This window comes from Neopsephotus bourkii, unplaced genomic scaffold (assembly GCF_033783945.1).
Source record: "Neopsephotus bourkii isolate Nb327-2 ecotype Australia unplaced genomic scaffold, CSIRO-AGI_Nbou_v1 NB_1768, whole genome shotgun sequence".
Lineage (NCBI taxonomy): Eukaryota > Metazoa > Chordata > Aves > Psittaciformes > Psittacidae > Neopsephotus > Neopsephotus bourkii.
This window is the reverse complement of record NW_026902242.1, coordinates 1,167,283-1,194,313: the sequence shown is the minus strand read 5'-3', so window position 1 is coordinate 1,194,313 and position 27,031 is coordinate 1,167,283. Positions and strand designations below refer to the sequence as shown.

The window sequence follows — 27,031 nt, the reverse complement described above, 5'->3', positions numbered from 1 at the left end:
GAGATACAACTCAGCCAAGGCACCCTGCGCACCTCTTATCCCATGCATGTAACCAAGAGTCACATAAATCACCATGGGAGGTGAATGAAGAAAACTGGCACTGCTTTGCAGTAGAGTCCACTGTGTGCATGCAAACAGTCACTTCATGTAATCAAGTTATGAGCAGCAAGTTCTTTTAACGATTATTTTCAATACTTAATGATCATCTTGTTGCAGGGAACAGTATGAGAATTGGGACAAATATCATTAGGTCCCAGATTTTGGGTTATAAGCACAGCCAGAATGGGCAGATACTGATAAAACACCCCCATTTCCCCCCTAACCTCAAGCATCTGAGAAACAGAAGGATTTCCAAGGAGGGGGGGAAAAAGGAAGGAAAAAAACCAAACCCAAAACGTATCAGCACTCTTCAGCAGCTCACTGAAACAGAGATTAACTAAGTAAGCTGATTTGAAGGTTGCCAGGTTTTTTGTATTTGGGCACTCTCAAGATGTTTGGGGTTTAAGTTAACTTGTAAAGGTACTAATTGTATAATCAGAACACTCTTGAAGAATGTTAAAAGACCCAAATGCATTCACCAAGGTTATCAGGTAGAGATATATTTCAGCTGGGAAAAACCTTTATCCAAACTATGAAGCCATCTGAAATTCAGTGAATTTGGGAAATTATTCTGGATCAGACTTGGTTTGGGTTGAAGGGAGCTTAAAGCTCACCCAGTTCCAACCCCCTGCCATGGGCAGGGACACCTTCCACTAGAGCAGTTTGCTCCAAGCCCCATCCAACCTGATCTGAACCATTAGTAGATATAATTCTGACTTCAGCAGTACAACAAGACCTCACAAATCTTTAGTTAGTTACTAGCCATACAAGTAACTTTCAGACCAGCTAAGGCACAGCAAATATATCCCAATCAGAGCAAGGTTAGTCCATTTTGTCTGCTAGCTCCTGCATACAGAATCACTAAGTTGACACTGACTGTTTATTTAAGATGCATACACTTGAAGTTGAAAGCTGGAAAAGGACGACAATGATGTCAAAGAAAGCTAAAACCAAAGGTGCTTATTGCCTTACTTGCACCCTTTTATCTAGTTAATACAATATATTGAATGTCCAAAACGCACAGTGAAAATCAGTCATCATATACCTCTAGTTTGGTCTATGGCTTTCTGGCAACAAAGAGCCCATCATGCTGATGGGCACGAAGACTCTAAGCACTGAAGAAACTGGGGTGATTTGTGGCTTTTCAGTGGGCTTGGGGGTTGGTTGATTGATTTTATCTTTTCCTTGGTTGGCTGTTTGGTATTTTTGTGTCTTCTGGGGTTTTGTTTAAGTCTGTGGGTAGGAAAGTATCACAGCATCACAGAATTGTTAGGCTGGAAGAGACCTCTGGAGATGATGCAGTCCAAACCCCTGTCAAGGCAGGGCCACCCAGAGCAGGTTACACAGGAAATTAATTCAATTCCAACCTACCTGACAGCAATGAAAGAGCATGTTCCTGACCTCAAAACCTGTCCCTTGTCACTGTTCAATTGGGAAGGAAATTGCATGAAGAATTTACTTAAGAGAGAAAGATGGCAACTGCTGTCCCACTACACCAGCACATGGAGAAGAACACTGCCAGGTGAAGAGTTCAAACTGTTCATAGGACCTTTTACAAGTTACAACATGGAGATTAGATCTGGATGAGCTTTAAGGTCCCTTCCAACCCAAACCAGGCTGGGATTCCATGACTCTGTCCCAAAGGCAGCAGCGAGGGTGAAGAAGGATACACACTGATTTAACCTTAGTGATTCAGTGCCAGGGTACCCTTTGCACTTGGGTAGCCTTTCATACATCTGCTAGCACTTTTAAGTCCTTCCCCTTGTACATTAGTGTGCATTAATGCCACAAGACTTTTACATGTTAAAAAACAGATGTAAATGGACAGGATTTTCTGACACTCCTAATCACAGCAAGATCCATCTTCTGAAAGAAGTTCAGTTATTCCTACAAATTTAACTAATCAGACCTAAGACTGTTGATCTGCTATTACCATCAAAACCCTACCGGCTCAAGTTTTCACACATCAGTGTTGGTGAAAGGTCTGCTTCTTAATTCCAAGTAAGCTTTTGTACACATTCTTATGTTATACAGGGCAGGGTGCTCATACACCATGTCAACTAAGAGCTAATGAATAATAGCTGTAGAAGAGTGATGGCCACTTCAAATATACCAAGTAGGTATTTAGACAGGTAACTTCAGATTATTTCTGTTCCTTAAAGCTGGAGCTAACAATTAACTTGAATTTCAGATAATTCTGAAGTTAACAACAGAATACCCAAGAGCTCAAAGTCATGCTCAAGTTTTGTGCCCTTCTCCATAACCCAACCACTCAACACTGAACATCAGCTGCTATATTTAACACAGCAGCCAAATACGCTTTTTAGTTGGGAGGCAAGGTTGAAAGTTTAATGCAACTGAGATTTCCTACTGAGAGCAAGTAACATGCAACTTCAACTCCTATGAACGCTCTGACACTGATTAAACAGGCTCTAAGAGCAGAAACGTATCTAGATTTCTTGCTTGGTTTCTGCTGTGTGCAAGATGTTTCTCAGTCTTAAAGTTGAGCATTGAGTCAAGCTACCCAAAATACTAAAGACACTGAGCAGAATACAGCATGGGCCAAGCAGCTTAAGAACAAGCTGCATACATGTTGTCCCCACTGTTCTTCCCAGTCATACAGTCAGAGAAAAGCTGAGGTTGGATAGGACCTCTGAAGATCAACTACTCTAATGCACTGCTCAAACCCTTCTTACTCTTAGATGTATCACACTTCCCTTTGCCAGGCTGAACATACCCAGTCCACATCTCACCCCAGGTTAGAGCATCAGCTGTCTTAGCAGCCCTCTAACTCCAGTATAACAGTGTACTTGCTCAGAAACCCAAAACAGGACACAGCTACCCAGCTATCATCTCAGGAATACTAAACAGAGGGAGCAAGGATGACTTTCCTTGGCCATCTGGATACACTCTTGCTAAGAAGCCCCAAGTACACTTGGCCTTCTCTACAAGGGCACACTGCTGAATCCTTCCCCGTATCTCACCAATTTGTTTTTTAAGTATATGGCAGGAGATCACATCAAAGGCCTTCCTAAAACACAGGTATTCAACATACACTGCTGTGCTGTTGCCCACAGAGCCAACCATATGGTCACGGAAGGCAACAGGGTGAGGCACAAAACCAACCCTGGCTGTTCCTATTCATCTGCTTAGAAATGGCTTTCAGGAGACTTGCAGCAATTGCCTCTTTCCTGTCACCTGGAGCTTCCCAATTGCCATGATCATTCCAAGATAACAAGTGGCTTTCCAATTACATGAGCCAGTCCTCAGTATCCTCAGACACATGTCAGCTTTCTACCCTGGCATGGTCCCCATTATCACCCATTACTGACTTCTCAGGTAAGCAGCAACTAAGGTGTAATAAGAGGCAATCAAGAGAGACTTCAGGGCCTTGGAACAACTGGTTAAGGGATCAGGAGCACAAGTAGTGCTCTCCTCTGTCCTTCCAGTTCCAGGGAATGATGAGGAATGAAGCAGGAAGAACCAGCACATCAATATCTGGCTCCAAGCCTGGTGTCACTGGCACAACTTGGGGGGTTTTGGTAATGGGTGAGTTTACACACCACCGGGCCTGCTGGCAATAGACTGGGTACACTATTCTCAAAGGGGAAAAGGAGTTAACAGGGTTTATTAAAAGAGCTTGAAAGCCAGAACTAAAGGCAAAATAAGCAGTGATTGATCTAAATGTCTACATTCTTTCAGTTGTTTAACACACAGAGTTTGCTCTTCACACAGGTCTCAAAATGACCCACTGATACAAGTCAAAGCTGATGCTCACACCCATATGTGTGTATGTAAATGAAACCTTTAATTCATGAAGGGTTTTATGCAGGTGCTTAAAGACACCTAATGAAACATTTATTGCTCTTTTCAAGAACTCAAGCCTTTTCCAACAATATATTCCTAGCTTAAAGTAATCTTCAATCTCTATGTTCCTCCATTACAGCAAATTACAACCTGGCTCAACTATTGCTGTAAGTATTTATATTCACAGTGGAAAGAACTCCAGCAGTTTCATATGTATTCCTGATTTATCTGCTCAACAAATATAATGTTAAAGGTTAATCTTGAGACAGGGAAACAGATGTTCAGTCAAAAGGGAATTTTTCTCAAGAGGAGATACCCAGGAAGTTTGTCTTTCCAATGTACTCCAGCCCACAGAATTTCCCACCACACTTATCCAACTGGGAAAAATTAGTAATCAGCCTTCAATTTAACTGTGTATTTAGCAGAAATAACTTTGAGGACTTAAACATGTAGTATTATAAAGCATTTCAAACATTATTAAAAAGCATTCATAACATTATGCTATATATATATATACACACACTAAGCATACATGCCTTTTATTAATAACGTAATTCTTGTTACAAGCTTCAAAATAAGCTTTCATTAGCTTAAAATCCACGCCATTAAGTTGTTTAAGCTTAAATGATAAGCAAAGCATTCAGTCCAGCTTCTAAACCATGTAACATTGCACAGGTAAGCTGAATACCCTTGGATAAACTTGCCAAGCAGGGAAGAAGGCCTTCAGAAAGGAAACTAGTTCTGAGCTAGTTCCTAACTAGAGTACCTGAGCAAAGAGAAACCAGCCAACAGCCCCAAAGCTGTTTACAGCTCATAGGAATCCTCTTCACAACACACACAGAACAGCTGAGATTAGGGGAAACATCTCCTGATAATCCAGCCCAAGCCTCCTGCTGGGGCAGGGTCACTGGGAGCAGGACTGTGTCCTGCTGAGGTCTGGATATCCCCATAGATGGAGACTCCACAGCCTCTCAGGCAGCTCGTTCCACTACTGGACCAGTCTCATGGCCAAAGAGCATTTCCTTGTGTTCAGATGGGATTCCACATACTGCAGTTTGTGCCCATTGCCTCTTGTTCCACCAGTGTGCACTGGTGAGTCTACCCCCTCCTTCATTTCCTCCCATCAGGTACCTGGATACATGGATATGATTATTCCCAAGCCTTTTCCTTCCTAGGCTGAGCAGCCTCAGCTCTCGTAGCTTCTCCTCATACAAAAGATGCTCCAGACCTTTAGTTGTCTTTGTGGCCTTGTACTGGACTTGCTCAAGTAAACCTGTATGTTACTTGTAGAGGTAAGCTCACAATTACTATTAATACTCTAGATGTGGCCTCGCTGGCACTGGATAGGAAAAGAATCTCCACCCTCTGTCTCCTTTAGTAGTTCTTCACAAGAGGAATTCAACTGTGCCTTTCACTACAACCATGGCAATCACTAGGAATAAGGAAGGTAATGCTGAGGCTACGCTAAGGACTGCCTTTTCATGATCTACTATATATGTTTCTTGCATCTAGGAGAATTTTAGTGCATGCTAAATTTAACCTCTTGTACTTGCCAGATCTTGCTTCATTCTGCATGAGAAACACAAAACCACTTCAGTAAACCCACAACGACGTAGCTTTATAACACACATTGCCAGCATGCAAACACCACCAAGTTACCTCTGGCTCAAGTTTAGCATTTTCCAGATGCCAAAATGAAATACTTATCAATGTACCTTGCTTGGCAAGCATCCAGCTGCAGTTGTCACTATGTTCTGGTTACCTGCCATAGTAGAAGGCTGTGTTTCAAAATCAAGATAAAATACCTATCCCCCCAAAAGTAGGGGATCAGATATCCATTTAACATTTCACACACTAAAGCCAGATCCTACTGATGATGGGACATCCTCTAGAACAGTTTGAAATCCCTTGAGGCTCTACCACATCCTCTATTTGTCAAACCAGGCAAAACAGAAGAGCTCTGAACCAAGCCTCTATGCACAAGAAAAGAAGCTGAAGGGGACAATACCGAAACAGGGCAAATACAAAGTCTGTGGCTAATCACACATGTAGTGAACTCCTGACTTTCAGCTAACTTTCAGTGTCCCATTGCACAAAGTTCCCTAAAAAGGAAAATTATCTGCAGAGTAATTTAAAGAGAATTAGGATCAGATATTCTTGGAAGTTCTTTTGCATTTAACTTCTATGCTGTAACATAAAAAGCAGCAGAGCTTTACACAAGGACATACTCGCCTATCCGCACATAGTACAGGTATTGTCAGTCTGTGCTCTTTCCAAACAACCTGTCAAGAACACACCCAACTGCAAGCAGAGCAACATCAAACCATGCTCATCCACCACCCAGTTCAGTGTGGGATATACTTGTTTCCAGTACAGGATACACACAGAAACACCTCTTAGACAGTCCCTGCTTCAACCAAAGAACCCATCTTCCAACTGGCAGCCCCCTGCCCAGACAAAGACATCCTCATTTTGGTCTTCTCCAATTTAGGTGTCAAACTCCCCAGCAGCAAGAAGGTTGCTGTCACTGACACCAATTGTTATCATTGATACAACTACTGCTTGTTTGCAGTTCAACCTGGAAAACTCCATCTCCCAATAGACTTGCACTACCTCATCACAGCAACACCTACACATAGGTATTTGTGTTCATCGTGGTAATACTTATTACATCAAGCCACCTTTCCTAAGTTGGTTACAGCCACATATTATCTACCATCTGACCTTCATTTCTTTTGCTATGCTACATTTCACTCAGACTCTTTCAAGCACATACACTTAGCCTAGAAAGACCCCGTTGCACATGTCACTTAGGTGATGTTTCTAACCTCAAACAAAGCAGGAAAAGTGATTTGTGTTTCGTTTTGTATGATGAGCCTTTCAAGGCAGTTTCTGCAATACCAGATCACTGCAGGTAATTGAGATTCTCCTTCAGTTCCAACATTGCTACAGAGAGCACAAGGGACTGGGAAAATGCTCTTTGGTATTCCAGTAGGCATGCCAGTGGATTATGACCTTCCCATCTGATGATATTTTGTACCTGTGTTTTGTAATTGTATTTCACATCTGAGTATCCACAGCTACAAGGCTCATGTGAATGTATCAGCTACATAAAATTACTTCCCCAGTTCCTTGTTCAGCATTCAAACAGAAACAAACTCTTTACCTCACTTGGACATCCAAGAACATTCATTTCATTTTTGGGTAGCATTGTTAAACCAAAAACCTGAAAAGGGGATTTGCTGTTTACTGTAGAAGTATTTCACCCCAGCAAGGAGTAAGAGCATGAGCCCATCTGGAGCAAGCAGAGATCAGAACATCACATAGCTCTGCTTCAGTCATCTCATTACAGAAGCACCAATCTGGAAAAACAAGCAGGAGACCTGCCTGTTGGGAGACCTGGGGTCAGCAGCGCTGGAGAGGAGCCTGAGTGGGAGGGAGGGCCAGGAAGGGAAGGAAACACAACAGGCTACTGATAAGATCAGGCGCCTGCGCCTCAGAACCTGACATGGCTCCAGCTTCCAGCCTGAAAGAGAACATCTTTAAAAGCCATACTGAACAGCCATGGAGAGAGCGCAGGCGCAGAGGTCCAGCACAGAGGTCATGCCACAAACTGCCCTTCAACTCTGCTCCTGAAAGCAATGTACATCCATCTTCTGCCTCCTGCAAAGATGGAAGGTGCCCTCCAAGGCTTCACTAGCAATGTGGCAAGGAGCTGTGCTGGAACTGGATGAGCTTTAAGGTCCCTTCCAACACAAACCAGGCTGGGATTCTATGATTTCAACAATATCATCATAATGCAGTGAGCTTCCCAGTCTCCAAGGATTTCATCTTTCTAGAGAACCTAGTAAAAGGGAATATCACTCTTCAATGAAAGGCCTGCTACTGCTTCTCTAACCACCTTGGAAAAGAACCATCCATCATCCCTATCCCACTGGTCCAAGCTCCTGGAACAGCAGCATGACACAGCTCTGTGCAACGCAGCAATAACAATGGGCCAGAAAACGAAGGACACGGCAGCAGGAGTGGCAGCAAATGAAAAAAACAAAAACAAAACAATGCCTTCACCTTCCTAAACACATCAGCAGCTCTTTGGGGAGACACGAACAGGGCATCGCGTCCTATTACCTTTCCGTAAGAAGGTTTTCTGCTGCAAGATGACTCTGACCAGAAACAAGGGAAAAGATGTGTTCTCAGTGTTAGCAGTTTTGATAGCAAAGCCAGGTCTCTGCCTTGTTTTCTACTTGAGGTTTCTCATTTCAGCTTTAGCTAGGCAGTTTCCAGTACAAACAACTACCCTTGGAGACCTGCTGAGGGTAATGTTACTATGTCACTCATGTACCTCAATACTCCAAGATCTACTGAACATTTACCACTTCCTTACTATATAATTAGACCTCTAGTATGCTATGAATTTTCACCTCATCCCCACTGCTTTATGTTAGACCATACACTTGATTCTATCCTCATTCCATACCTTGTATTTTACCCTCATTCCATACCTTACATTTTATCCCCATTCCATACCTTACAGTAGTTTAACTCAGTAAGTAACATTCTCTGCACAAAATGTTGTCCTTGCTTAAAATTCAAGCTGCTCAAAAGCAATGAACATCCACACAATGTCAGACCAATGGTGTGGAAGGGAAGGGTGGCTCCTCCAGGCATTTGTTACGTTTTTAAACCCACCAGGAACAGTGCATTTAAACACAGACCCATGAAATAGCAAGACTTCCCCAGAAATGATGGCAAATGATTGCCACCAAGCAGGAAAGAACTAATGGTAGGAGAGGAGCAGAGCTGGGAATCACATCACCTCCAGCCAAAACTCTGTATTTCACAATAACCCAGCCTAGGCACATCTTAAGTCGGCATCATGGAACTGAGCGTTGGCAAAGTTATCACCAAATAAGTAGGAAATAAACTCTCTATTCTTCCATGGAAGTGAGCTAAAACAACAGGGAAGAAAACCCTAACACACAAAGATACTGCTTTTAATTATTCCCTCTATTTGAAGTAATTCACACCATTTACAGTGATTCATGCCACTTGCTCCTGTGCTGAACACACTTTAGGAAGTACAGTACTAGCTCCATAAACAAGAACGCATTGTTTGCAATTAAACTACTATGTATTTTAATTGCATAGCATTTCAAATTAGACTTTTTACTGCATTAAAACTGCAATGGGATTGCCTTTACATGTATCTAGGAATGCACAGAACCCACAGAACAGCCAGAAGGCAAATGCTTTTAAGAAGTAGGTCACTCCTGCTGCTTCAAAATTATTTACAAGCCCCAAACAACACGTTATGGGCACAGCTTTAACCTTATAGGTATTACAGTCAAACCAAGCACATCCACTTAAAGATGGGAGCAAAATGTTCCATTTCAGAAGCCACTCAAATAACAGACTGACTTCAAACAGCCCCTTTCTTAAAATCTCTAATATAATAGCAACTGCTGTTATATTTAGCCAAAACTGTAGTTAAATGAGGTACAACTGTCCAAAGTGTGGTATATAATAACATCTAGGTATGTTCCATAAGGATTTGTATTCATGGGCTTTGGAAGGAATCATCGAATCCCAGACTGGTTTGGGTCAGAAGGGACCTTAAAGCTCATCCAGCTCCAACCCTTGCCACAGGCAGGGACACCTTCCACTAGAGCGGGTTGCTCCAAGCCCCTGTGTCCAACCTACCCTTGAACACTGCCAGGGATGGGGCAGCCACAGCTTCCCTGGGCACCCTGTGCCAGCACCTCAGCACCCTCACAGGGAAGAGCTTCTGCCTTATCTCCAACTTGAACTTCCCTGTTTCAGTTAGAACCCATCACCCCTTGTCCTATTGCTACAGTCTCTGATGAAGAGCCCCTCCCCAGCATCCTTGCAGGCCCTTCAAATATTCAGAATGCCTCAGAACATACAAATTCAGTCTCAACAAAAGCTTGTATTTGGTTAGTTTTTCCTGCTTTCTAGACAAAAAAAAACAAACACCCCCACAAAGACTTCCAAACTTCTAATTCACAGGAGCCCAGACATTTTGCTAGCTCCATGCTAGTTGTAGCTGACCTGCAACAGCTCTTCTGACATATCAACAGCAGCATTTGGAAGACCAAGCCTTCACTGCAACACAATGCTCTATTTTCTCACAGCACTTTGGCAAATCCCTCTTTACGGACAACCATCATACACTGAAGAGCTAAAAACCCCACAACTATAAAAGCCCATCCTTCACAAGGCTGATCCTGAAGTAATGCTGTAGTGCAACATCCAGCTTTGCTTGGGAGTCCAACTCCTCCCTCCATAGACTTCACATCAGAGTACACATTGAGCAGGTTGACTCTAAACCTGCTAATGGTGGGCTCTTTAAACCACCTAACTGTGGGCAAGTCACCAAAGAAACGTGACTTCCTAGTATTTCATTTAGCTGGCAAACTAACAGGCTTCTGTGGCTGTAGTCATCTTCAGACCTCAGTCATATGCTTTCACTTCCCAGCTAAACCTAGTCCAGTCTTTCCAGGATACAGTAACATCAGTAAGGAAAAAACATGTCACCAGTACCATTTATCAGTACACATAGGATGTGTACGTTGGTCCACATGGAATGACCTTCCTTACCACACTCAGCTAGGCACCAGATGGGATAGAAACATGTCATTCCCCCAATCCTAATACTACTTAAGCATTTCCCACTGTGATGTAATGGGTGAATTAGTACCTGCTACAGAACAAAGGAAATCATTTCAGGAAGGAATTGCCCTGAACCATGATTTTAAGTGTAAAAACCACCTCAACCACCTACAGTCATGCAGAAAACAACACAATCGAATCACTCCATCAAAACCACTTGAACCCAAAATCCCTCATTAGTTCAAATGGGGATATAAAATGTAGATTTAAAACCATATAGGTAGTACCAACATGGGGTTTAGTATGCATGTATCTCTTCCTACAGGCATGCCAAAGCATCTGAATAACGAGCAACTTAGCTTGGTCCAACTAGCTGGCAATTGCAAACCAGTGAGATTTCAAAGGCCCTATCTGGTTCAGCTGAACAGAAATCACGACAAACCTGCAAAGGCCAAAAGCTTACCCTCAGTGCCAAGAGCTCCAAATACGTTGGCTACAGCTCTTACTATTTGTCACAGAGAAAAAGGGAAAAGCTACCTTATGGTTTGGAAGGTCAGCAAAGGAAAACTACAGGTACCTCAAATCAGAAGACTCAAAAAGCCACAGGATGAAATTTGTGATTTTTTTTAATTACCATTGTGTATGACCTTAGCAAAAGGAAATAAACTTGCAAGGGACATAAAGATGAACTGAGAACAGAGATCTGGAAAATCCCGGCCCTTTTATTATAGAAGTAAAAGATGCATTGACTGGATGCACCTCATCAGAAAGGCCATGTTCTGACACTCATATCAGAGCATCACAATGTTTCAGAGAACTGCTCAGGTATTCAAGTCGGAATTGTCAGAGCCACTGCTATAGGAGACCTGGGTACCAGGATGAAGGAAAGAAAATCAGCCTTAATGCAAAAGACCTGCTGTCTTCAACGCCGCTTTTCACAATAGCGCAGCAAGAAGCAGAAGCCAGTATTTGGAATGCATTGGCTCCCTACCCATGAGCTGATTCCAAAAACAGGCAACTAGCCCTACTGCTTGCATAGAGCTGGTGACATTTGTGATTCAATGCAGGACTTCCATGATGCCTGAAGTTGCAAAACTGAGTGCAAATAGCCCAAATGTAGGTTGCCTTCTACAGAGAAAAGCAAACTTCTTATTGACAACTTAAAAAAGAAGCAATATGCAAAATAAAACATACCCACAGTATCCTTGAGAACATATATTTGAAGCAACAAGCACCACAGTATAGCTTAGATTTTAAAGGAGTTATTTCAGCCCAATATTACTGCTATTAGCAGATGAGCTCCTGAAGTGGACAGCTTTTAAAGGTAATAGAAATGATTTTATAGCAATTACATCTGTTTCTTTCATAGCAAAAGCAGTACAAATAGCTCTGAAAAGCACACAAGTACTCAGTCATTTTACGAGTTGGGACTAATGTCCTGTTTATACATACCTCCCACATTGCTTTCACTCTACATGTATTTAGATGCTTTCAGAAAACAAACAGCCCATCACACTGGAAAAGGAGCATTCAATCCAAAAGAACATGCTCAGAAAGTTTATCTTCCATGCATTTCACTACAACTTGGCCCCAAGTGCTTTAGTAATAGGAATCCAAACTGGAGTTCTGGATAAGGAAGCAACAAGTTTAAGGCACTTTTGTCTATTGATCCACACAGGATGGCCAGGAACCATTCTAATTCCCAGTTCACACATCTTCAGCCTTATTCACAAGTGGGTACCAGAAAGGGAAGGTCTTTATTTCCCTTGCCCCAAATGACAGCAACTCAGGAGGATTCTTCTGTTTTGTTAACATTGTAAGTATCTTACACTAATGCAGCACTAGTCATTTGAGACAAAGAACAAGGAAGCAGGGGAAGGAGCCTGGGGGAAGAAGGGGAAGAAGTTAAGGAGCCCAGGTAGTGCTGGGGTAATGACTGGACTCAATCACTTTAAAGGCCTTTTCCAACCTAAACAATTCTGTGATTCTATGTTGCCGCAGCACATGAACGCTGTAACCACACAAGGCTTTGAGTATTCCAAAAACAGAGGGAATCAGAATAAAACAAGCACCATGGTAAGGTGCCAGCACAGGCTGCCCAAAGAAGCTGTGGCTGCCCCACCCCTGGCAGTGTTCAAGGCCAGGTTGGACACAGGGGCTTGGAGCAACCTGCTCTAGTGGAAGGTGTCCCTGCCTGTGGCGGGGGTTGGAACTTTATGAGCTCTAAGGTCCCTTCGACATAAACCAGGCTGGGATTTTGTGATTCTAAGAGCAAGAGTATGTGCTGAGAGGGCTTTTATTTGTGCGTGGTGAAGGCATGTTAAAATAGGGATAAAGCACCCAGCGTACTAGACAGCTGGGTGTCCAATTTTTCTCTTAATGGCTGGGGGCAAAAAGGAAAAATATCTTTGACCCACTTCTGCAGAAACCCACATGACCACTCCATGTTAAGCTAACATGATAACAGAATGTGTCCCTATTCTGTGCATGCATTCTCTATAGAGAACAGCTGACCCAAAGGGATTTGTAATTCTCTTCACTTCTGTGAGTGTTTATGGCAAGGGATCTCTAGTAAAAAAGCTATTTTATAATAAACACTATCTGCAGATAAAACATAGAAAGACTTGTGCTATGGTACAAGAGCTTGGAAAAAGAAATAAACACAATCAGACATCTCTTTCAAGCAAGAATCACAGATAAAACCTTCTCTGTAACAGCAGCGTCTCTATCATTCCCACCAGGGTTACTCTGCTGCAGAAGCAGCGCTTGCAGTGAATAATCATCAGCATCCATATGGAATAATGATAAATGTGTTAGAAAATATGGAAGCTCACCAGGATAACAGAATTATGAGAAGAAAGGCAAGTCATTTACATAGGTTGAGCTTCCCCTCACATCCAGCTTTCCCTTTATTCTTAAAGCAACCCAATCTCCAGCACATTTTTTTTCTATTAACAATAGCAAGCCCCAAAAGCTCCCTGCATCCAAGCAATGTATGTGCTCATGGGGTATTTCCATATTCAAAAAAACATTAGTTCTTTCTATACCCCAGGTGTATCTGACGTATCATATATTCAATGTTTCCCTTTCACACTGCAGATGCTGAGTCCCCCTTAAATACATTCAATTCATAACAAACCCATTCTTTTCTCCATCTTAGAAGACTTTTAAGAGCCTCACCCTTTATTTCAAGGTCAACTACAAGTTGGCTTCACCACACCTGATGCCTCAGCAGTTAGAGGTCCAAACCTCCACACCTTGATCTAAACCAACAATCAAACCACCTTCTCTGGGTCCACCTCCTCTTCAGTGTATGCCTGTTACGTACATTGCGCAATGTACTTACAAACACCACTGCCCTTCAAGTGCATTGCAAGAAGACTTAGAGAGCCTAGAGCAAGGAAAAGGACAGGAGAGAATCCGACCTTTCCCTCATCAAGGAAGGCCGCTGAAGGGCACAAAGCAGCTCAGAACTTAACATCACTTTGGTGGTGTACATTTGAAACATGGATCTCATCTTTCCCACCCTCCACAGAGCCATGCAGAGAGGACTGACAAGCCATGGAGCATGAGCAGAGGGGTAAGGTTCAGCACCAGTGCTCAACCCAGTGCTTGCTGGTTAGGGGTAGAACACTCACCACAACCTGCTCCCAGATAATCCTCCTTTATGGAAATTTTTAGACTTGAAAGCTCAGGAGTATCACAGATTTTGAGCAAGTGTTGTTACTCATTGCTTCTCTTGCAGGTAAGAAAAACATGCCCACAGGTGAAAACTGAAGCTCACTTCACAATTTCTTACCTCAGCATCCTCACAGTTGTGGAACATACCACTAATTACTTCAGTTGTCTTGCCAAAGGATGCCTCAAGGGAGGAACCAAATCACCATATTCCTAAGGTTTAACAGGTATGTAAATAGACAAGGTTTTTTCTATCAACATTTTCATTACCCTCTGAACATAGAGAAAGAACACCACCTCTCCACATATCTACCAGCTAGCTTCCTCCCCTTCAAAGAGAATGTCCATATGGATTTTGCGAGCAGCAGTAAAAGCATAATTGAGATTTACATCCCTACCTACATCAATTGCTCTCAATTTTAACCCAGGGGTGGTAGTTATTTGTCCTTCCGAGTCCTATCAGCCAGAGTTGTTCAAAGCTGGGACAGATGAGAAGAGAGACGTCAAGGAAAAATAGAAGCAACTAGAAAGGCGAAGAAATTTCCTTCCCCTCACCACGCAAATCCTGTTAGTTGCTAACTAAGTACTTGTCAGTGTGAATGACTAACAGCAAAGAATATTTCATACATCATCTAGAAAGAGCCAAGCCCCTGAGATCTCATTATCAGAACCAAGTGTCCCAGCTGACATGAATTATTTACCTCAAACCAGTGCTTTTGATTATGCACATGCATTAAATGCTGAAGGTGCATCTGTGCCCCAGTTTTAAAACAACCATGTGGAAACAAAGCCAGAAAGTGTGCTCAAATATAGCATCCATTCCATAAAACAAGATGATGCTCTTGGCTGATAAGCTCCAGTTCACCTATCCCATGTGATAGTGCACAGATGTTTCCACTACAATCTGAAGGTAAATGATAACAGAGGCTGGAGAACACAAGCATTTTTCTTCCTTTTCTCTTGACAGTGGCAGAAAACAAAATCCTTGGTCACATGTACCCAAAGCACAAGGTAATCTATTTCATTTATGCGAGTGACAGTACACAGGGGGACACAGATACATCAAAATACACTCATTTTCACTAAGCTCATATGCTTTAGGCCTCTTTCTACCCGATACAGTATGATTTCAGAAGACACTACCTGAGACACACACTAACACCTTATGGACTGCAGCATGGAAACTCCAACAGGGGGATCGTCTCTCCCCCCATAAGAAGGCAGCTCTAAGTGGACTACCTGACCACAGCTTGACCAAAGCAGAGTGAGACCTCACTTGTGTCTCTGGGACCATAACATACACTCAAGTTCATTTACTCCTTCCCTTCTGCTAACATCACTCAAGTCAACAGATGTCTTCATAGAACATTTTCATGCCTATGACAGCCATCAAGGTAACTACCAAACAGGGACATGGCAATGTCCATTTCAATATTAAATCACGTCTTAAGCTTATGTAGAATCATTAATTTCATGTACCAGTTCAGACTATTCATAACACTAGTCTGATAAACAGCCCAAGTACGTATGGATGAGCTTTAAAGCCCCTTCCAGTCCAAACCATTCTAGGAATCTATGTTAGTCATGCTGTGGTTTCGTCAGGTGGACCAAAAGGAACATCTGGTTACAACACCTCTTCAGAACTCCTTACCAACTTGCAGATATTTACAACCATAACACAGCATGGAGCAATTATCAAACCAACAAGGAACAGAAACATGTCCCCTAAGGATCTGTGAACAGCCTACATTGATCATTTTAACCACCAATCTAGACCTCTCACCGGGGATCTTTGACAAGCAATGGGATTTAATGTCCACAAGTGCTTCTGGAAAAGCTAACTACAGGCAGAACAAATCAGACAATGAGCAACAGGAGAAACCCACGGAGTAACACCTCAGGTTACCTCCTGGGTGCCGCAAGCATAAAGCTCACACCTGAAAACAATCAGTACTGACCTCTGGTATCTCACTTCCCAGGTTTATGGTGTTGAGGTTTGTTTGCCCTTGAATTACACAAACCTGCCTTCAGGCTTCAGACAGATACAGAGAAGATGGGTTTATAAACATAAGCAAAACAACACTGTTGGTGCAAACACAAAACACACCAGGTCCCTGGCTCTGCTACCAAATACATCTAAATTAGTTGTGCACTTGAGACAAACGTTAGCAACCCAACTCTTTCCTATTTTTGCCTTCTCTCCAACTCTTCTAATTCCTATCATTTACATCTTCAAACCCCTCTCCAAACCCCAGCTTTCCTCTCAAAGCACCATGCCAAAGATCCTTCCTGTTGGATTTTTATCTTGCATCCTCTCTCACAGCAGTCACCAGTGACCTGCTACAAACTCTTTCCCCTCATAACAAAGGAGAAAGGACCCTGCACACTGGGTTAACAATCCTCCCATACACTAGGATTTAAAATGTAAGCATTTGAAAGGTACATTGCCACAAGTGTTCTCATGCAGTGCACTGCCTGTCACTCTCCCGGCTATGCTAGCAGAAGAAGGGAACTATTGAGCTCAGCTCTTGCATCTGTACATGGCTGTATCGTTACAGTTAACTACAAGCCTTGTTTGAATCAAAGAGTATGGGTTTAAAATTCAAGTGACCATTTCAATGGGCTTCTCAGCATTCTGTAGCAGCAATGAGAAATACTGCTCCTTCCCAAGCTTAGTCAGCCTCAGAGTAACGGCCAACACACCTCACGCTTCCACTCCATCACTACAGATCTACAGACTAATGCTCTTTAGGAAATGACAGCACCATGCTGCCATAACTGCTATCATCTGTGAGATTAATGATGTCTAACTGAGAAAGGCAATTGTCATTCATAGGTTCTGAAGTTAAGAAGAGGATTTGATACTGTAAGCAAGCCTGATGAGCTTGTGGGACAAGACTGGCCATCACGCAGCTCGGACACACACCCCAAGAGCCTGCATCCGGCCCATTTTAAACAACATGATGGTATTATAAACCAAAAGGAAGCCTAGAAAACTGCTGTAAGATAATCAATACTCCTTGCGAGTCACAGGGTTACAAGAGCCCCCAAACACTTTAACAGAATACTAAGTCCTTACATAAATCATGAAGGGAAAGGAGAAAACCTGGGAAAAGCCTCATGCTGAAGGAATACTTGTGCAGTGCCCTTTTGAGTTCGAGTCCTATTAAAACCAGGCCTTCTCAATTTCTCCTGCAAGTCCCATGAAAGGCAAAACAAAACTACCAGTTCTCATGTCCCTGCGTACCACCCATTAGCTTCGTTTCCATCTTCAAAGGACTGGAGCATCGAGCTTGACTAACGTATCTCATTACCTCCATCTACTGGTAGGAGCTGCTGTTTGTAAAACAAAACTTCAAACCTCCACCAGAACTGCTTTCACACGCTGCACCATTAAAAATAACAGTATCAGAACTACTGATAATGAAAGAAGTGTGAAGGGAGTACAGGTAATACAAAGGGTAATACAAACACTTAAACTCAAAAAAAACATAAAAGGCCAGCCTACCTGATACACCTCATACCATTTTTTGGTGTCTACGATTCATTCACCCCTACCACTATAAGAAATTTGCCTTTGGATTGAAACCTAAACAGCAGGAGTCAGCCAGAGATACGTTGTTTTATTTGTTTCCAGTATAAGAGTCAAACTGCGACATCAAGGTGATTTCACATTAAGTTTCACAGCCTTTATTGGTAACACATTAGAACTACAGACTGGTATGGGGTGAAGAGACCTTGAAGTTCATCCAGTTTCAACCCCCCGCCACAGGCAGGGACACCTTCCGGTAGAGCAGGCTGCTCCAAGCCCCTGTGTCCAACCTGGCCTTGAAATACCTAAGAGCTCATCTCAAGTCTCCCTGCTAGCAGGTTAAAGCCATTCCCCATGTCCTGTCCCTACATCCCTTGTCCAAAGCCCCTCTCTAGGTTTCTTGTAGTCCCTTTAGGTAGTGGAAGACTGTTATAAGGTCTCCTCTGAGAGACACATTAGACATGCTTCTCTCTCCACGTAGTATCACTTATGTCAGAATTCCTTTTTTAAACAGGAAAGCATGTTTAGCCTTCAAAGATGTTCCAACCTGCTTTCCATGGTAACCCACATACGACTGATGTTACCAGAATTACTCAGAACTTATTTCTTCCAATTCCAGATGCTACATTTCCTAAACTGGTGAACAACACACACATTAAATGAAATAGAGCAAGCTAACCTGCTATTACTTCAGTAGTAACATACTGGAAATAACTAGTCAATGTAACTACTTATCAGCACTGCCAGTTACCTTTACCAGTTGTAGCTGAGCTTTGAAATTACAATTTCACATCTGTGACAAAATAAGTCATTGCTTCTTTATTATCACTATCTGCAAGCAAATACCATCATATTTATCCATTCTACTTAATTCCAAAGCCAGGGTAGGTAGTAAACTGCTGCTCTCAGTGCCTTCCTTACTATACTGAATGCTTCCACTCATTCCTAAACATGTGTTACGATAGACAGCTAAGCCAAGGCTTACATTTTCCTCCACAAGCAGCACTGGCCATGAAGACGCTTACTACCAATTGCTGCCTCTAAAAAGCAATAACAGCTTCTATTTCCAAAGCTTCTTACCATCTTTCCTGGACTAGCACAAGCTGGAGAGTAAGTACTTTACTGCATTTACTACATTACTACCTCTACTACATTAGTACTTCAGGATGCGAGCTCTTCTCCTTCACACAGGCACTCAGCCACACTCCTCCTGCAAACCAATTCTTTGAAGAGTTAAAAGAAGCTAAGAAGGAACTAAACAACTCGCTAGAAATAAGTCACATTAAAAGTAGTTTGAGTAGTAAATAAGACTGATGGTCTCCAAAAACTTGATTCCCTTATGTTAATTCTTATTGGATGGGATCTTCAGACATGCCTGGAAACTTTCCTTACGTTCAGCTGTCCTTTTTAAAGAATTAGCTTAATTTAAGACACCAAAACTATTCTTTCTAACGCAATAAAATGCATGCTTTCATTTTCCCCAGCTATTTTCATGCCATTTATTGTATCCTCCCCATATCCGACTCTCATTATTGTCAATAACCAGAAGGGGGCAACATTTTAAACAGCATGTAAAGACAATACCGATGTTATCCATTGTCAAGCCCCTTGCCATGCTCATTGTTACCAAGTAAAAATGACCACATTGTCTCAGAGCTCCTCACTGGTACTGTTGCACGGAAAGTTTCCACTTCCTCTATTTACAGAACCAAGAATTTTAATGAGTGACTGGATCAGAAAACTTCTTGTGAGCACTGAATGAGTATTTCACTGCAGTGCACTGCCAGGATGCTTCAGGCCAAGCACAGCAACTGTTCGGCAGAAACATTACTATCAACTAGGAGGAAATGAATGCATTTGTTATTTCGTGCACTGAATTTAAGCTCAAAAATAAGACCTTTTCTGAAGCCTTTCAGATTCTTTATTTACCACAGAGTTGCTAAACTGGACTCAGTACAGCTGCCCCAGAATGACATTCGTTCAAGCAACACGCTTAACTTAGACACTAAAATCAAAGGACAATCCATTTAAGACAAGGGCAATGCAAAACCTTTTAATCTCGTGATAAATAAAACTGAATCAGTTGTTCTTTGAAATTCAGCAAGCAAAACATGCTCTGATCCATTCATTTCAAGGCAGCACTGTTCACTGATCCACAAGTGAGCCACACAATTCTCTAAGAGACTGCTGCTATGGTGATGCCTCTTCAAGTGTGACCAAGGTCCAAAAAAACCACTGTGGAGAACATGGCAAAGACCTCCTCTGGCTGTTCTATAGTCTGTTTGGAGCGCAGGAAATAAATGTTCCCATAGCAGAAGAACCGTTTCAAAATCAACACAAGAGAAAATTTAAATGCTATCAAAGTTTAACCTGAATTCACTCAAGAGGTGCATTTTTCCTGATACGGATGCTAACAGGCTGCGTTACCTGCATTTCTTTCCAAAGACTTTTGACTTCATAATGCAAACCCACCAGTGGGATTCACTAAGTATTTCACTTGAATTCCAAGAAATAAAGCTCATCCAGTTCCGACTCCTGCCATGGGCAGGGACACCTTCCACTAGAGCAGGTTGCTCCAAGCCCCTGTGTCCAACCTGGCCTTGAACACTGCCAGGGAGGGGGCAGCCACAGCTTCTCTGGGCAGCCTGTGCAGGTGCCTCAGCACCCTCACAGGGAAGAGCTTCTGCCTGAGAGCTTGTCCCAGTCTCCCCTGTTCTGGCAGGTTAAAGCCATTCCCCTTGGCCTGTCCCTACAGGCCCTTGTCCAAAGCCCCTCTCCAGGTCTGACCAAGCATGCAACCAAGCAGTCTGCTGAAGCAGAACATGCAGTGCTCAAGGCTCACAGGAAACCTGCAGGCTGAAAGACTGTTTCATCATGTGGAACTGGCACCTTTTCTAACCAAGTATCAGAAAGCATTCAGTACTACTGATGCCTGCCTGATAACAGCAGAAGAGATGTTCTGAACTCGCATTATGTGCGTGTAAGGATGCAAGGCTTGGCGTTCTGATACACTACCAGAATCTTGCACGATTTTAGCCCAGTTTCCATGAGAACTAAGTACTTGCTATGTAAGTCAGGTTTATTTCTTTCAATTTTCCAGTTTCACAGATGGATTGAGTTTTAAACCCCCCCAATAAATAAATAAATAAATGTTTTAGAACAGAAAATTGGGCCAGAAAATGATGTAAAACATTAAGTCACAGAAGATGAAGCGGAGAGGCCGCAGTGATTTCCTAATGCTGGTTTAGATGCTTAGTCCCAGTCTCACCTACCCCCGCTGATCTCATAGGAAACTGGCCTTTTATAGCTTAGCATTATGTAAACTTATCAAGAGTTAAGGACATGAAGTTTTACATTTTTTCCAGTTTATCGGGGTAATTAGGCAGCCTTTTAGGGAACGAAAGATCATGAACTACAAAGATCATGAACCGAGATCAAACAGCTCAGTTCCGTATTCATATGATCCCCCTCAGATGTGTTGCCAGAATTGCACTTCCTGTGCAGAAGCTGCTCTAAGCAAAACATTCACAGAGACTCACAATATAGAAGGCAGGAGAAGTGCTTATTAATAAAAAAGCTTTTCATTTATCTTATTCTAAAAGAAGTAGATGTGTAATTATTTCTACAATCAGAAGTTGGCTGATGAACTGTATTTAGTTTTAGTGTAAATAGCATCTCAGACATCAGTACAAGGAGTACCTGCCTCACTTCAAGCACTACTCTATAGCTACACTATTGTGATGCTTCAGTCCCCAGCACATGAATGAAAACAGAGAATATACCGTCTTTATCTACTTCCTCCTCTGAGCTTCTCATGAAACCACCGCTCTTCCAACAACCACACAAGCGGTTCTATAAATATTGTATCAGATCTCCAACTTAGATAAAGAGAGGCTTTTACTGATTTGAAAATAGGTTGGCATTCTTTACTCCTCTACCAGGACTGTGTGCTACTCTTCATGTATTAAACTGAAGCACTGACCTTGCTGTTATCTTCTGGGACTCTGGACAAAGAGGCAGCGATTCATTTGAAATGAAAGTCTACTGAAAGTTAGCAATTGCTTTCATCATCACTATAAAGTATGCAACAGCTACTAAGACATTACATATCATAGACTAGAGTCTGAAAAGGTCACCAGGAACTGTCTGTTCAAGCACTGTCCCTTTGCATCTCTAACTAAATCCTGACTTCATGTCTGTAAGTTCTCAGGGGTAACTTAAGGAGCTGTTTTACAGTATTTTAAGCATGGACTTACAGGGTCTTTAATACAGATGGTCCCTATGGCATATACTTATTTCCCCTCCAAAAGCATACTCTTAACATGGTCATGATCAGAACTCTGACCATTCTTCCGCTATACATAGCACATGCCTTATTTCTGACCTTCTTTGCCTGCTGTAGAGTATACCCCACTCTTCTGACTAGAGAAAACTAATTACATTTAAGGGAGTACTGTACTTTCCATCGAGCCATCTTCTCAGATCACACACTCAAAGAATAAGCCCTACAAGGCTCAGAGCCAACATAAAAGGTGATAGGATTCTTGGATACCCACAGGTAAATTACATCCTTCAATTCCATGTTCCTGGAAGAATATTTTAACATCACTTGCCAGGTACCTTTGGAGTTTCACCACACTGATACCACAGGAAACTCTCACCTGAACCTTCTTCTGCTTTCAATGTCATCAGAATCACTATTATAGTCCCTCGTGTACAAACCAGTTCTGCACTTACCAATGATTAATGCTCATTACCCTGAAATATCCCTATTTATCAAAAAATCAGACTTGAGGATACCAGAATGATAAGACCCCACAAAATTCAACTGAAAGTAGATGCATAAGCCTTTGTGTTCACTTTAACCACATGATTAGTACAGGGCCTGAGAGTAGCAGTGGCAAAGATTGTCAAACTAACGTAATTCTTCCCCACAGAAAAGATTATTCACACCAGCAATCAGTATTTCACCTTCAGAGATTATGAACAACATCTCTATCTTCTCTTCTGCAGAGGTACAACCTACTAAATCACGACTGAGTTGCCCACAGCACAGTATTTATCTTACTACTCTATTCTACTATTAGACACTATTCAATGAATATGGTCCTGCTAAAGACAAAAGTCCAGCATGACCATTCACTTGTGCCAATCTCCTTAGAATACTATGAATACTGCAAATCATAGCAGAAACTCTTGCTCCACCTCTAAGTGTAAAAGCTTTATCTATATTTACAGCAGCAATGAGGATTTCAATTTTTTAAGCATTAAGCATGCCTATTAAAAACACTGACAAACTGGAATGTTCTCTCTCATTGAAGAGCTCCTTCTCTTTCTTTACTACACAGTTCCCAGCACACAAGTACTTTCAATTAATCTCCCAAGTCCCTGTGAAAATGAAATGCTCCAGTTCTTCTGAGCAGCCCGAACACTCAGAAGTTTATCAACACTGCTCTTTTCTAGAGCCAGATGCTTTTAGCAGCTTGACAATATTACTTTGATACAGAAGAGTTCATAAAACCCTCAGTTCATCCGAAAGCCGACTACCTATGTTTCAGTATAAATGTTAGGGCCACCTGTTACATCCTTTTCTAGCAAGCATCCATCACCTATACAGGAGAAAACAAAAAGCCCACCCTATGAAAGTGCTATTTCAGTTCCTAGCACCAAAATGTTGCTGTCCATCTCCTAAACCTTCTTCTGGAAGTTCACCTTGAACTTCTGGATGTTTCACTTGCTCAGCACTGGTGAGGCTGCACCTCCGATCTTGTGTTCAGCTCTGGGCCCCTCACTACAAGTGAGACATTGAGGTGCTGGAGCGGGGCAGAGAAGGGCAATGGAGCTGGTGCAGGGCCTGGAGCACCAGTGTGATGGGGAACAGCTGAGGGACCTGAGGGGTTCAGTCTGGAGAAGAGAAGGCTCAGGGGGGACCTGATCGCTCCCTACAACTGCCTGACAGGAGGATGGAGCCAGGAGGGGCTGGGCTCTGCTCCCAAGGAACAAGGGATGGGACAAGAGGAAACGGCCTCAAGCTGCACCAGGGCAGGTTTAGATGGAGCTGAGGAACAATTCCTTCCCCAGAGGGTGCTCAGGCATTGGAACAGGCTGCACAGGGCAGGGCTGGAGTCACCGTCCCTGCAAGTGTTCACCCACTGTGGAGACAAGGCCTCAGTGCCATGGGTTAGTGGTGGCCTTGGCAGTGCTGGGGAGTGGTTGGACTTGGTGAGCTTAAAGGGCTTTTCCTATCTGGTTGATTCTGTGATTCACCATCAGGATCTCCAAGCTGAAAGGGACCAATGCTGCTTAGAGCCACACTGACAAGAAGCTGATGAATCTCGTGGCCCCTATCTCCAGGGCTTCTATAAAAGCCAGTATAGGATCATGTTATCCAGCTGCACTACCACACATCATAAATAGTATATCAGTATGTATTTATATTTACCAAGAGCCCAAAGAGCTGCTAGCAGCATTAGAGTGTCAATGGGTTTAGATCCACTTACTCTGTGTGCATGTTACTAATCATGCTCAACTACCATGTTTTGACTGATACCAAGCACAGCTGAGTTTATATTGTGCAGAATTCAATTAGTGCTCCCTGCCAACAGCAGCACACACTGAAACACTCTGGATTTATTTCGGGGTTTCTTGTTGCTGATGCTGGATGTAAAGGAAGTTTCCAGACTTCTGTCTTCAGGATAAAGCAACTCAAAGCAAAAGCACGAAGTTTGGGGTATTCCAAAATGCCTCAGCAAACAGCAAGCACTGTTCATGACCACTACACTAGCATTTACTTCCACTAGTTGCTGCTGAGGTAGCAATAAGCACAAGGATTACAATTCACCTGAGCTCCCAGAAACTGAAGTGAACATGGATACTTGTTATAGGAAAAAAAAACCCAACCAACCCTAAATTGAAGATCCTCAAAAGCAAAGAGCTCAATTTCTTGTTAGACAGATGGAATTTAGTCATCATTGATAAGAAATTTCCCATCACATCGGTACTCACTAATTTAAGCAGTCATTCAGACCAACATTCAGAAAAGGCTTCTGGCATCACTGAGCCTTAACTATTGCCACTGTATTTAGAACTGCAGATATTTTGCATATAAAAGGCTCCCAAATAGAAGCTCAAAGTTTAACATCACTGCAGGATTTTGTCTGCTGCATAAGGAATAGTGAAATCATAGTGTTTCAGTAAAGTCCTGCCAGCCCAGGGCTTAGTTTTATTGTTGTCTAACTAGCTAATGACAAACTATAGCTATATTAAATTAACTCAGAGTTGCTCAGGCCACACAAGTAATACCAGGATCTTAAATAACAGTTCACTGCAAAGACTAAGACTCTTGCTATTGACAGATATTTGACATGCTAAACGTCATGTTTAGAAGTACTCCTTTGTGACAGAATCACTGGAACATCCAGAATTGAACTGGGGGGAGTTACCAAAATGACTCTTTCAATGCTCTACCAGGGGAAGAGGCTGCTTCCATTACAACTATGCCATGAATCAGTACTTTTGGTTTATGAGGATTTCTTACAGAATACCCGTACCCAAACCACTCTAACAATGCTCAGCTGATATTACCAAAGTATGGCCTCATGACAAACAACCTGTCTCCAGTACTATTCTTATCAGCACTGGTGAACATTCTCAGAAGCACAGAGTGGCGTAGGTTGGAAGGGACCTTAAAGCTCATCCAGTCCCAACCCCCTGCCATGGGCAGGGACACCTTCCACTAGAGCAGGTTGCTCCAAGCCCCTGTGTCCAACCTGGCCTTGAACACTGCCAGGGATGGGGCAGCCACAGCTTCCTTGGGCAGCCTGGCATCAGCACTGAAGGTCTTTCTGCACACACGAGTCATGCTGAGGTGGTACTCAAGAGATTGTTGCTAAAGCTTTAAAAGTCACTTCTTGGGCAATAAGAATCACACAGCATTAGGCAGTGAATCTCTCAATTCAGTTTCAATCCCTAAAAATGATCTACTGATACAGAACTAATAGACATGAGAACACATGAAGGAAATCTGTAACAGCAGACTGAGTCTCTCAGTAGCTATATTGTAACAGGAAGGTATGGAACCCATCTCATCTCTTTTACTCATGCCCTCCCCAAATCCAACTCACAGCAATAAAGCAGGTCATGAGTTTCCTGTGAGAATTGTACCAGCCTATCAAATATTCAAAAGCACTGCAGATGTCTGCAGTCCTTCCTGAAAGCCTTTTTCAGAGCAGCAAAGAGGACATAGGAATTAATTAAATTAACTGTTTCCAAACATTCCACTTCCATAAACCATCACCTTTCTTCAGATGTTTTTAACTGAAAATGAGTCTGCTCCTCCAAGGTTTTCAGTCCTTGGTAACTATTAACAGAGTGTTTGCTTAGCCAGGCTTCCAAAAGACTGCACAGACACCTACTGCTTTCTGCACAACCTTAAGCAGTAGCTATGTCCCACTGAGGCTTTTCTGAAAGCTCCAGACTGCACATCAGGTTATCACTTCCACAAGCCAAAACTGAAACACAAAAACATAGAATTACATGCACTGCATGAAGACCCTCTTCAAAAATCATCAGGAACGTCTATGAATCACTTCCACTTATTAAATTACTCTATCTACCCACAGCACACTTAGTCATACACTTAGTGAGTTCTCTTAAATGAGATTTCTTTCTGCCAAACACATCTCCATTTCACAGTGGCATTAGCTGAACACCAACAGAGAGGACAGATTCTTTTTCCAGCTTCAGCTGCAAGGTACCCATCTGAACAATTCTGACAGGACGAGCTTATGGTATTCTGAGCAATCCTTTATTAGTGCCTTAGTTAAGAATCAGTTCTTAGATGCCTGTTTCTAAGTAGGAAACGTGTCAAAGACATTATTTTCCTAATAGAAACTGTACTGGAAGCTAGAAAGCATCATACCTATATTTGAAACGCCGTCTTCTTTCAGTTCCTTTGCAATGAATAACATCCTTCCCCACAACAGCAAGGTGCAGCAATCAGCTTGTGCACTACCTAGATGCACAGATGCTGCTTCAAACACATTGCCAAGACTTTAAATTCACTTGTCAGGGAAGTACGGAGCTCTTCAAGGTCGCAGCTCCAGCCATCCAAAGGTACGCCGCTGCTTTTACATCCTACCAGGCAATAGCTTTTTCACTCTTGCATAACAGGAAGAGTTGCCAGTCACCAGTGCTTCCACCCACAGCCCTGACCGGGAGGAGCAGCCTCCTGTGTGCCCACGCTCAGCTCCCCCATGAGCTGATGGAAGAGACTGCCAGATCAAA

General features: G+C 42.6%; 1 protein-coding gene across 5 annotated transcripts in view; it reads right to left on the bottom strand.

The window, feature by feature from the left end:
• AGAP1 (ArfGAP with GTPase domain, ankyrin repeat and PH domain 1) overlaps window positions 1–27,031 on the bottom strand; it is a 319,948-nt gene that overhangs the window by 269,270 nt on the left and 23,647 nt on the right. The window contains exon 1 of one of the 5 annotated variants that reach the window (XM_061379189.1): window positions 26,667–26,961. The exons of the other annotated variants lie outside the window; for them this stretch is intronic. Coding sequence (XP_061235173.1) covers window positions 26,667–26,715 — 49 coding nt within the window. The 5' untranslated portion in view covers window positions 26,716–26,961. Of the gene's footprint in view, window positions 1–26,666; window positions 26,962–27,031 lie in introns of those variants that run through there. 5 annotated transcript variants of the gene reach the window in all.